At 44.4% G+C, this 10845-nt stretch overlaps 2 protein-coding genes across 2 annotated transcripts in view; one reads left to right on the top strand and one right to left on the bottom strand.

The window, feature by feature from the left end:
- SMS (spermine synthase) overlaps positions 1–4996 on the top strand; it is a 41011-nt gene extending 36015 nt beyond the window's left edge. The window contains exons 11-12 of the mRNA XM_044911628.1: positions 2931–3046; positions 4468–4996. Coding sequence (XP_044767563.1) covers positions 2931–3046; positions 4468–4507 — 156 coding nt within the window. The 3' untranslated portion in view covers positions 4508–4996. The remainder of the gene's footprint in view (positions 1–2930; positions 3047–4467) is intronic.
- Positions 4997–7097: 2101 nt separating this feature from the next.
- Positions 7098–8068, bottom strand: LOC110593052 (40S ribosomal protein SA-like). The gene has a single exon (XM_021704337.2). The coding sequence runs from the start codon at positions 8010–8012 to the stop codon at positions 7125–7127; it is 888 nt and encodes a 295-aa protein (XP_021560012.1). The 5' UTR covers positions 8013–8068; the 3' UTR covers positions 7098–7124.
- Positions 8069–10845: the final 2777 nt, after the last annotated feature.

Genomic DNA, 10845 nt, shown 5'->3' with positions numbered 1-10845 from the left:
GAGAGCACGAGTGGGAGGGGCAGAGGGAGAGGGAGAGAATCTCAAGCAGGCTCCCTGCTACGCACAGAGCCTGGCGCAGGGCTCGATCTTACGACCCTGAGAACATGACCTGAGCCTAAGTCAAGAGTCGGATGCTTAACCGACTGTGCCACCCAAGCACCCCATGTGTCTTACTCTTGATTTTTGACTCAGGTTGAGCTCCACGTCGGGCTGCGCAATGGGTGTAGAACCTACTTGGGATTCTCTCCCTCCCTCTCCCTCTGCGCCATCCACCCCCATGCTCTCTCTAAAAAAATAATAATAAAAGATAAAAACAGTACAGAAATCTATAAAGTAAAAAAGCAAGTGTTACCTACCCACACGTAACATGGGGCAAGGAAAACTTTGACCAAACTACTGAATTGGTATTCACCTCTTAGAATGCCTTCCCCTCCAGTGATTCCCTTCCCATCCTTAAGAGGTATTTAATTCTCTGCTATTGGGTTTTTGTTCTGCATCTCCAATGTCTTTTTTTTTTTTTTTGTCCATTGAGACATTTTATTTGCATGTATGTATTCCATCCCTAGAAAAAGAATCCCAGGATTTTCCCTCCTGTGTTTTCATCTTGCTTCTTATGGTCCATGATGCCAACTAAGGGTGTCAGTACAGTGAAACGAAACTGGTGGGGCGGGAGCAGATTCTTCTGCCATTTTTCTAGATCTTTGAGTTGTACATCAAATCTGGGGCTGATGACTCCACACTTGTTTCACCTGCCCGTGAGGTTCACAACAGTGTTCCCAGCTCTGTGATCATCAGTGATTTCAGATTCACCAATGTAACCGTGCTAAAATGATAAGCCCTACCCCATACCTACGGAATGAAAATCACTTGTGATTCACATGCACATCACAGTGAGAAACCAGACATTGACTTTGGAGCCTGGCTTATTAAGTACCTGGCGTTTGCCTCTCTTCTCGGCATTGTTAGTGCTCTTGAGAACATCTGCCAAGACATTCATGCGCACCGTTATGGCAGCAAAGATCCAATATGTCTTTCTTAAGAAAAGAAAGAAATGTATTTCCATTTAAAGACACAGGAAAGTAAAATGTATCACATTACTTTTTTTGGGTAGGTCTCCATTTGTGGTGAGTTTTCCTTTCTTTTTTTAAACTGCTTTTTGACAATGTTGAGGAAGAACAAATTGAAACTTTCCTATATCCTTACCACATTCTCAGTAATGACGTCCTCCCATATGACCTCAATAAAGAGAGTGTGGTGTCAATTTTAAGATGGCAAGAGAAACCGTTGAACTGTGCACCTAGGTGGCATTTTCCATTCTATAGCTTCCCCAGTGGTGATGTGTTCTAAAAACATCCAGGCAGTGTTTTCTATTTGTGAACCTTAAATTACACGTGTGGTGTTTATATACTCTCATGGTGAACTTGATCTTGAAACGAAATTATATACTGGCCAAGGGCACTTTGGCCAAATCCCACTGCAGGACCCTAGATGATGGGTTACTAAACAGGCTGGCACTGAAGGACGATGTCATGCTGAGCGAATGTGCTAAGTTAAAACCACTGAGGGTAGCTCTCAGAATAGCTCTTTTTGCCCACTTGCCTGTGGCTGGTTGGTTGGTTTTGAAATGCCCTCCGTGGGGATGCTTACATCACAGGATGCCTTCATTTGTAAATGATTTTCATTTTACATTGTACTTGGCTGTTCTGAGGCTCATTGATAGTGAAGTTGTTAAGAAATAGAATCAGCACATATATTCAGTAGTCTTCATAATGTTAAGAACTTCAGAGGTTAAAAGGAAATAGGTGGTATTAAGTACCCATTATGAAAAGCCCTTGGGGGAAATTGTGCTAAAATGATAAGCCCTACCCCACACCTACGGAATGAAAATCACGTGTGATTCACATGCACATTACAGATTAAGAAGCTTTGCTTTAGGGGCGCCCGGCTGGCTCAAGTCAGTGGAACGTGGGACTCTTGATCTTGGGGACCTGAGTTTGAGCCCCACGTTGGGCGGAGAGATGACTTTACAAAAATAAAAAAGCCGCAGCACCACTGCCCTGGAGCTACGCAGATGCTGCACCCATAGCTCTGCTCGGTTCTTGGCCTGCATTTCATTTACCCATTTTTCCTTCGTGGTCACAGAGCGGCTGCTGCAGCTTCCAATGTCCCCTCTAGGTTCTAGGCAGGAAGTAAGCGAAGAGGCGGGTCACTCTGTTTATCCTTGGTTGTCCGGAAGCGGAAACCTTCCCGGTCACCCCCTCCACCCCCCACCCGACTTCGCTGTCTCTCCCTGACTGCTCCTGGCTGCTGGGGGGAGCTGAAAAAGTGGTGGCAAGAAAGGGAGAAAAATTAGAACAATGAAGTCAGGAGAAGATGTTTGATAAGGAGTGGAATTGCGGGCTAGCCTTAGTCCATATATTCTGAATAAACTTTTGTTCTCATAAGCCTGCAAATCACATATCTGGGGGAAAGCATGGAGATGGGAATATAGTTCTGTGTCATTGTCTTAGATTAGGGTTGTAGTTTTAAGCCCTTCTGGAAATCGAGAACATTATCGTTCTGATACTTCATTCTCAACACCATGGTGACGACTGGGCAAACATTTTGAATGGCGATGTGTATGAACCTTTGCTAATTGTGTGGTGTTGATAAAATGACTGCATTACTAGTGAGAAAGTGGTCTCCCTGTCACTTCATACTCTGAATAATTTGAAATGGCTTGGTAAATGAGGTAGAAGAATAATGAGCTAATGGATCTATAAGTAGAACTGGATGCAATTTGTCAAAGTACAGAAGCCTTATCTCATTTTCAAAGATGAACTTTCATCTAAAGCTAAAATTGTTTTCGTTTATTAGAGACCTTCAAATGAGCGGGGGGCCCTCAGTGAGACTCGAGAATCCCATTGTTTGCTTTTCTTTCTTTGATTTAGGGTAACTGTGTCAATTTGACAGAAGCCTTGTCGCTCTATGAAGAACAGCTCGGGCGCCTGTATTGTCCTGTGGAATTCTCAAAGGAGATCGTCTGTGTTCCTTCATACTTGGAATTGTATCCTTAGACCAAAACACTGTGTTGTCAGATCACAACACCCAAGTAAATCCCATGCCACTTCAACATTTGAATCCAATAATAAATGGGATTCGCTCTTTACTCCATAAGGCCATGGTATTCCAATGTGGCTGCACATTGGAATTTCCTGAAACTTTAAAACAATACTGATTCCTGGGTCCCACCCTCAGCTTCTGGGGCATGGCCTACCATAGCTCCCCAGGTAGTTCTACTGAGTAAACCCCGCTGGTTCTCAAGCCCCACCCATCAGAGGCTGGAGCCAAGGCTTGGGCAGCCATCTTAACTGGGCTGCCTGGAGACTGATGTGCATCTAAAGCTTCAGAAGCCCTAGTCGAAAGCACCCCTGAGCTGCAGCAGGCAAAAAGAATGAATATGCTCATTCTGCTTTTATATTAAAATTAACCCCACTTTAATATTAGTTTCTACACTTCACTTGATCCTGATTTGCACTAGAAACCACGAGCTAAAAATAATGCTGGGGATTGCAGAGTTAATGTTGGTGTTCTTCATTAGTTCCCCTTAGTGAAGTTAGTCCAGAGAAAAACCAGAATGAGGATTGTGAGTGGAAATTTAAAATGCTTTTCTTTCTCCTAAAAGGCGGACCCTGGTCAACAGATAAAAAAACTTCCTTATCTGAGGTGGCCAAGTCCAGTTTCCTGTCACGGCAGTCTGCGTTGCTGTCTAGGATCCTGTGACTACTAGGCCCTCAGGGAAGTCCTCGCCTGCAAGCCCCTGGCAGCCTCTGACAGAGACACAGGCCCTAGGAAGCCCCCTAGATCCCCCTGGAAGGAGGGGAGCGGTCTGTCTGTGGGGCAGCCATTTTCTTCCATGGCCTGAGGAGATCCTTGACCGCCCCCTCACTCTCCAGCTGTCCACCTTCATCATGGCTTCCTTTTGGAGCATTTTTTACAGTCAGATCTGTTTATATATTGAGAGACTGTAGAAATCATTTGATAACAATTGGAGAAAAGGCTTCTGCCCTCTGGCTCCCCTCCATCCTTCCGTCTTTTTCTCCTCCTCTCTCACCCTCCCTCTCATTTTCCCACCCCTCTTGCCCTCCCCCACCCTCCCAATCTCTCACCTCCCTCCCACCCTTCCTTGTCCTACTGATTCCCTAAAACATCTTAAAACCTAGGAAGCAGTAGCATTACTGGAGGGAATATTTGTATGCCTTTAGCCTTTTCTCCACTTTGCTCCCTTCACCCCACTGGCGTCCTGGTCGCAGGTGAGAGGCGTTCAGGCTGTAAAGTGGCCTTGTTAAGAGGCCTTAATGCTCATTGCCGCAATGCTTCGAACCATGAAACTCATCCGTCCTCCAATTTGTAGGCCAGCAAACAAATTTTAAGTGCTGCCTGTTCTTCTTTGAATTACCTGCTCTTATTCCTTGACTCCCTGTCCAGGTGGGTATTTTACACTGTTTGGAAGAAAGCTAAACCTTGAAGACCAATCTCTCCTAATCACGTGTGCTGCAAATAGCCTTCCTGACCTTCACATGCTGTACATGACATCGAAATGAGTCAGGCAATTGATTGTGATTTCCTTCAAGTTTTCTTTTTTTAATTATTATTTTTAATTTAAACAAAACAAATGGGAAATGTATATTTTGATGCGCTAGGGTGTTAATTTTTTTGAAAGTCAGCTGAAGGATGATTAGACAGCACAGCGAAGGCTGCTAAATGCACTGAACCCCTAGAATGTGATTTTTGTTACTTTTGTGTGTGTGTGTGTGTGGGCTTTTTGTTTTTGTTTTGGTAGACTTTGAATTTGGTTGTTTGGAGGAATGAACATCATTGTTTTGTTCTGGAGGGAAGTTCTTGGATGGTGTTTCTTTCCCCCAAAATTGACTTAGCTATTAAAATTTGGTGCTTATAAGAAAGAGTTAAGAAAAAAATGAATAGCAATGCTTCGATTAAAATTATAAATGAGAAATTTCATGTGTTTGTTGTTTTATTTCAGCCAGGTCCCTACTTTCTCACTGCTGATCTCACAGAACAAAGGTGTCTACTGGTCTTTTTTTAGTTCTATTCTATCACTCAGTGCCATTTATCTCTTTATAATGGGATGGCCTTTCGGCCTTTTTTGAGCAGTAGTAATGACTTCGTTTACCACCGTGGTAAATGATACACAAACTATTACATTCACCAGTTCTTCATTATAAAATTGACCCGAGGATAGGAAAAGATTTGGCCTTACTGTAAAGTTGAAAGTCAGAAGCTTATTTCTATTCCCACTCTTAGTGGTGTATTAGATGTGGAAATAAAGATCATTTTGGATTGCTGCAGTGAAACTTTTTAAGATTTTTAGATGCACAGAGATAGGATGCTAGTTTGTGGAGAGACACGCAACAAGAGAGTGTAAACTCCCCTAAGAAAGGGCTTGGTGTAGTGTATTCGTGGGTGGAGATGTAACTGACTCCGATTAGTAGACATCACTGCTTATATTGTTTTCATAAAAGGTTTATGCTGTATCAAGGGATTGAGTTCATTTATGGTGAATTTGCAGTAAGCAAAGCATTAAAAATGGAAATAGTGTGTGTTTTGAGATAGAATTAGAGTCAACCCAGAACATCCTTCTTCCCAAGATAGGTTTGTCTGACAGATGTTCTTTTTTTTTAATCATTGTTTTCATTTTTTTAAAGATTTTATTTTATTTATTTTTTAAAGATTTTATTTTTTATTTGACAGAGACACAGCGAGAGAGGGAACACAAGCAGGGGGAGTGGGAGAGAGAGAAGCAGGCCTCCTGCGGGGAGCCCGATGCAGGGCTCGATCCCAGGACCCTGGGATCATGACCTGAGCCGAAGGCAGACGCTTAACGACTGAGCCACCCAGGCGCCCCGGTGGGGTATCTTTTGTTTGTTTGTTCATTTAAAGATTTTTTTTTTAAGATTTTATTTATTTATTAGAGAGAGAGGGAACACAAGCAGGGGGAGTGGGAGAGGGAGAAGCAGGCTTCCTGCTGAGCAGAGAGCCGGATGCGGGGCTCGATCCCAGGACCCTGGGATCATGACCTGAGCTGAAGGCAGACGCCTAACGACTGAGCCACCCAGGCGCCCCTAAGATTTTATTTTTAAGTAATTTCCACCAACGTGGGGCTTGAACTCATGACCCCAAGATAAAGAATTGCATGCTCTACCTACTGAGGCATCCAGGCGCTTCTCTAATGGATATTCTTTAAAAAGTGAGTGCATGCCGACTTTACTTTTTTACTGGATTGGCATGGGAGAAGAAACAGTAACAATAAAGGGAGAGGCAGTCATGTTGGAACTAGATCGGCTTTCAGCAAATATTTTTCTTGTGCATAGAGCTTAAAAGCAGCATTGGTGGACATTAAGAATCCTACCTACCCCCTCAGACTCTTCTGTAATGCTTTGCAAAGGCTTTGTTTTTGCCTACCGTGTGAGATTCAAAATGGTGGTATTATGACTGTTAGAATACCATTTTAGCTTAACGAAATTGGATTTTTTTTTTCCATTTTAGAAAAGAAACTAAGTCTATTTGCTGTCTGGATATGGTGTTACTAATATGTGGGGCATAACTTTATACTTGAAGGTGAGCTTGGTGCCAAGGCTCAAGCCAGTGCTGAGTCTAATGACACACTCGTCCCGCCCAGAGCTGAGAGTTAGAACTGAGGTGGAGCAGGCTGGGCCAGACCATAGAGGATGCATTTGGGAGAGAGTGAGGGGTGCGGTGTGGGAGCAAGAAGGAAACGAGATACTTGTTGGGGGTGATGTGGTAGATTCCGACCCTGCTCATTTTTTGTATTGGAGAAAGGATGATGCCTGCTTGTTTTTGAACATCTTTGTAACTGTTAAGGCAAACTGAACTGTGATAGCTAAAAACAGCGTCTACTTTTGCTGCATTTTAAGGAAATGTAATACGATCTAAACCATTATTTTACTTTAATGGCTGTTATGCTTTATATGATCTATATATAATCAAACAATAGACCATCTTATCATACAGCCATTTTTTTTTTTTTGACTTTTACAAACTTTATTTTCCGTCAACCTTTTCCATTTCTATTTCCATTTTGTTTGCCTTTGTGGAAGACCAGCTTAAGACCACTCAGTGGTTGTTCCTACCCATTCAGTGGCCTGAGCAGTGGGAGCTGCAGACCAGTCTTCAGTGGCCGGCTGGGCGCTCCAGTCTTCAGTAGGGAACTGCTGAATAGGCACCGAGGGCACCTGCACGCCTTCAGACCAGTCTGCAACTTCAGGCTGAGTAACAGTGAACTCAGGAGCTGGAGCCGTCCATTCACCCTGAAATTCCTCCTTGGTCACAGCCTTTTCAGCAGCGGCCTGCTCTTCCTTTTCAATCTCTTCAGGATCTCTGTAGAAGTAGAGATCAGGCATGACCTCCCACGGGTGTTCTCGGGAAATGGTGCCACGCATGCGCAGAACTTCCCTGGCCAGCATCCACCACATCAGACCCACTGAGTGAGCTCCCTTGTTGTTGCAAGGGATGGCAATGTCCACGTAGCGCAGAGGAGAGTCTCTGTTACACAGAGCAATGGTAGGCAGGTTAACATAGGACGCCTCTGTAAGAGGCTGGTGGTCAGCCCTGGGATCAGTAACCACCAGCAGTCTCGGCTCCCGGAAGGCTGCCTGGATCTGGTTAGTGAAGGTTCCAGGAGTGAAGTGGCCGGCAATAGGAGTGGCTCCGGTAGCAGCAGCAAATTTCAGCACAGCTCGCTGGCCAGTATTCCTGGATGATATGACACTGACATCAGCCGGGTTTTCAATGGCAACAATGGCACGAGCTGCCAGCAGAAGCTTCTCCCAGGTTCTCTTCAGATTTATGATGTAGATACCATCACTTTTCCTTTTGTAGATGTACTGTTCCATTTGAAAGTCAAGGTTGGTGCCACCTAAGTGGGTTCCTGCTGCAAGGAATTTGAGGACATCCTCCTCCTTCATTTGCAGGACATCAAGGGCTCCAGACATTGTGAAAGTTTCCCTTTAAGTTACGACGGAAACGCAAAACAACGCCGTATGGACCCTTCCCTGAGTAGCTCGGAAAGGCATACAGCCATTTTTTTAATTAAAGACAAATACTGGCTATAATAGAAATTCCATTCAACACATGAGCAGATATCAAGAATTGGTTTATTTTTAAAAATGCTGCTTTCTCCTACAAATGTGATTGAATATTTTATGCAATTTTTTTTTTTTAAGTTGAGAGAGCACAGAGAATCACAGGCAGATTCCCTGCTGAGTGCAGAGCCCAATGTGGGGCTCGGTCCCGTGACCCTGAGATCATGACCTGAGCCCAGCTCAAAAGTCGGATGCTCAACCGACTGAGCCTCCCCGGCACGCACCCCCTCCCCGGTTTTTATTTTATTATTTTTAAAGATTTTATTTATTTATGTGACAGACACAGCGAGAGAGGGAACACAAGCTGGGAGAGTGAGAGAGGGAGAAGCAGGCTTCCTGCTGAGCAGGGAGCCCGATGTGGGGTTCGAACCCAGGACCCTGAGATCATGACCTGAGCTGAAGGCAGAAGCTCAACGACTGGGCCACCCAGGCACCCCCCCCCCCCCGTTTTTAAATGAAGTTTTTTTATTTGAGCGAGCTTGGGGAAGGGCAGAGGGAGAGGGTGACTGAATATCTTAAAAACCCCAGTAATGGTGGGCTGGAGGAAGGCTGGGTTAACTTTTTACTGGGCTAGAGCAGTGCTGATGTCAAAATAAAACGGTGCCTACTACTTCCGGTGCAGTTGAATAATCACCCCCTTGCTTGCGTTAACTATTACTGAATAGGAGTTTGCGTCTGTCTCAGATGGATGAATTTTGTTCCATTCCCATGACTCCTGGGATTGGGCACAGGAAGTGTGTGTGTGAGGTCACATGTCCCTGACCTGTATTTGAGCCTCGAGAGCAGCACTCCTCAAAATGTGGTCCTTCGGCCAGTTCTTGGTTTCTAAGCACTTTGTTTTACTTCAGCTGAATTTCTTGTTCCTAGCAAGACCTTCTTCGAGAAGGAAGCTGTCTGCTGGTTGACACTACGGCTGTGCTCCTCACCCAGTCTGGAATAACAGTTGCTGTGACACTGTTCTAGACGCTGGTTGGGCGGCATTGCTTGACGATAGGAGCCGCTATGTGGCCGTGAAGAAACACTCAGCCTCTTTCTATCACCCTGTTGCTGCGTGTCTTTGTACTAAATAATCTTTTATATTGCTGTGTGTTGGGCTAGTAAACCCCTTTTATTTACATTATCTTGCACAGTTTGAAAATAGCTTTGTGAATTCAGTGTTCCTATCACCGAGTGGGCCAGTAGTCAAGATGTGAAATGTGCCTCAGGGGTCCCACAGCTAGTCACGATTTGACTCTGTGTTCCAGCATTCCGAATTGGCTATCTGTAGGCCTACCACAGGGGTTCTTAACCTTTCTTTTTGTACCTTGGACTCCTTTGGCAGCTTGCTGAAACCTGTTTTTTAATACATAAAGTAGATATGATTGATGACGAGGAAACGAGTTATATTGCTTTTTAAAAATTAATGTCAGTATTTGAGCTGTCATAACTTCTTACATAGCTGGATCTTGTGGTGGATCAGATACCATATTTTGGGAGTAGTAATGGACATAAATATTTATAAGACCTGCAGCAAGTGCAATGTGGTTAAGAATGCATCTGATTTCTCTTGTTGACAGTCCTAGTTACTGCCAGTACTAATACGGTTTGTTACCTACGTTCATGCTTAAAGGAAGTGCTACATCTCAGGTAGAGGTTAGTGCAAGTAAAGATAGAAATGTTTTGCCGTTCAAGTTTAGGGACACACAGTTCTGTCCATAGGTCCCAGTTTAAGAACCTCTAGCCTACGGTGTTTGCTTCCATTGTTTGATTGTGTTTAGGTGGTGGGGAGGGGTAGCTGGGTCCCTTCACCCTGCTGTCAGAACCTCAAATGAGTGCTGGCAGATCAGTTCTTCTCGGCCAGAACCATTTAAAATCTCAATTACCTACTGCCGTCATTCCACCGATTTGTGCTTTACTCATTATTTCAAAAATGAGAAATAGAACATGGGCAAGAAACAGCCCAGTGCTTTTGGAAAGCTTTTTGAATACTCTTGGATGTGATTTCCCTGGGAAATCAGATGATAAATGTGACTGGACAGGTATGCTTATCTCCTGTATCTGGGGGTCTCGCAGCCGCCCTGGCCAGCTCATTAATGCAGACGTGGTCCCTGGGCAGCAGCCAGTGATGTGGCCATTTCAGTGAGCAGCGGCTTTATGATGAAGTATCAGGGAACAGGCCCCTCTCTGTGCCAATTTGCTCAGGAATGTAGCAGAAGAAATTAAAAGCAAGCTAAACAAGCCAGGTCTGTTTTGACAGAAGCCCTCCAATATCCAAGGAGGGAAGCCTGGAGGGTTGTCCCACCCCACTGGCTAGAGATGAAAGCCCAGGATTATAAATACAGGCAACGGGCAGGTCTCCATAGACAAGGGCTTTGACTCAGGTGTTAACTTAGGTTGATGATTATGTTGGTAATTTAGGTTCTCCACTAAGGGATTCGGACAGCTCTAAATTCATTGCAGAGGGACAGAAATGCTCCTTGGGCTACATTCCATGTCTTCTACTTTCTAGACAACTCTGCCTTTGCCTGCGTTCGGTTGTGTGAGTTAAATTTGATAACATGAAATTCCCCATCCTCTCTCCCAGTGCTGAGGGGGAGCTTCTACCAACACGCCCTGTGCAGGCCCTTCACACTCAGTATTTCTACTTTTTCCTCAAGACATATTAAATATTCTTCATTATGTATCGTCCACATATGTTTAAACG

Source organism: Neomonachus schauinslandi, chromosome X (assembly GCF_002201575.2).
Source record: "Neomonachus schauinslandi chromosome X, ASM220157v2, whole genome shotgun sequence".
In the NCBI taxonomy this organism is placed as follows: domain Eukaryota; kingdom Metazoa; phylum Chordata; class Mammalia; order Carnivora; family Phocidae; genus Neomonachus; species Neomonachus schauinslandi.
This window is presented reverse-complemented; position numbering and strand designations above follow the sequence as displayed.

What these genes read in the sequence shown, in the direction of transcription:
- LOC110593052 (XM_021704337.2), bottom strand. Translation starts at nt 8,012, where the DNA reads ATGTCTGGAGCCCTTGATGTCCTGCAAATGAAGGAGGAGGATGTCCTC.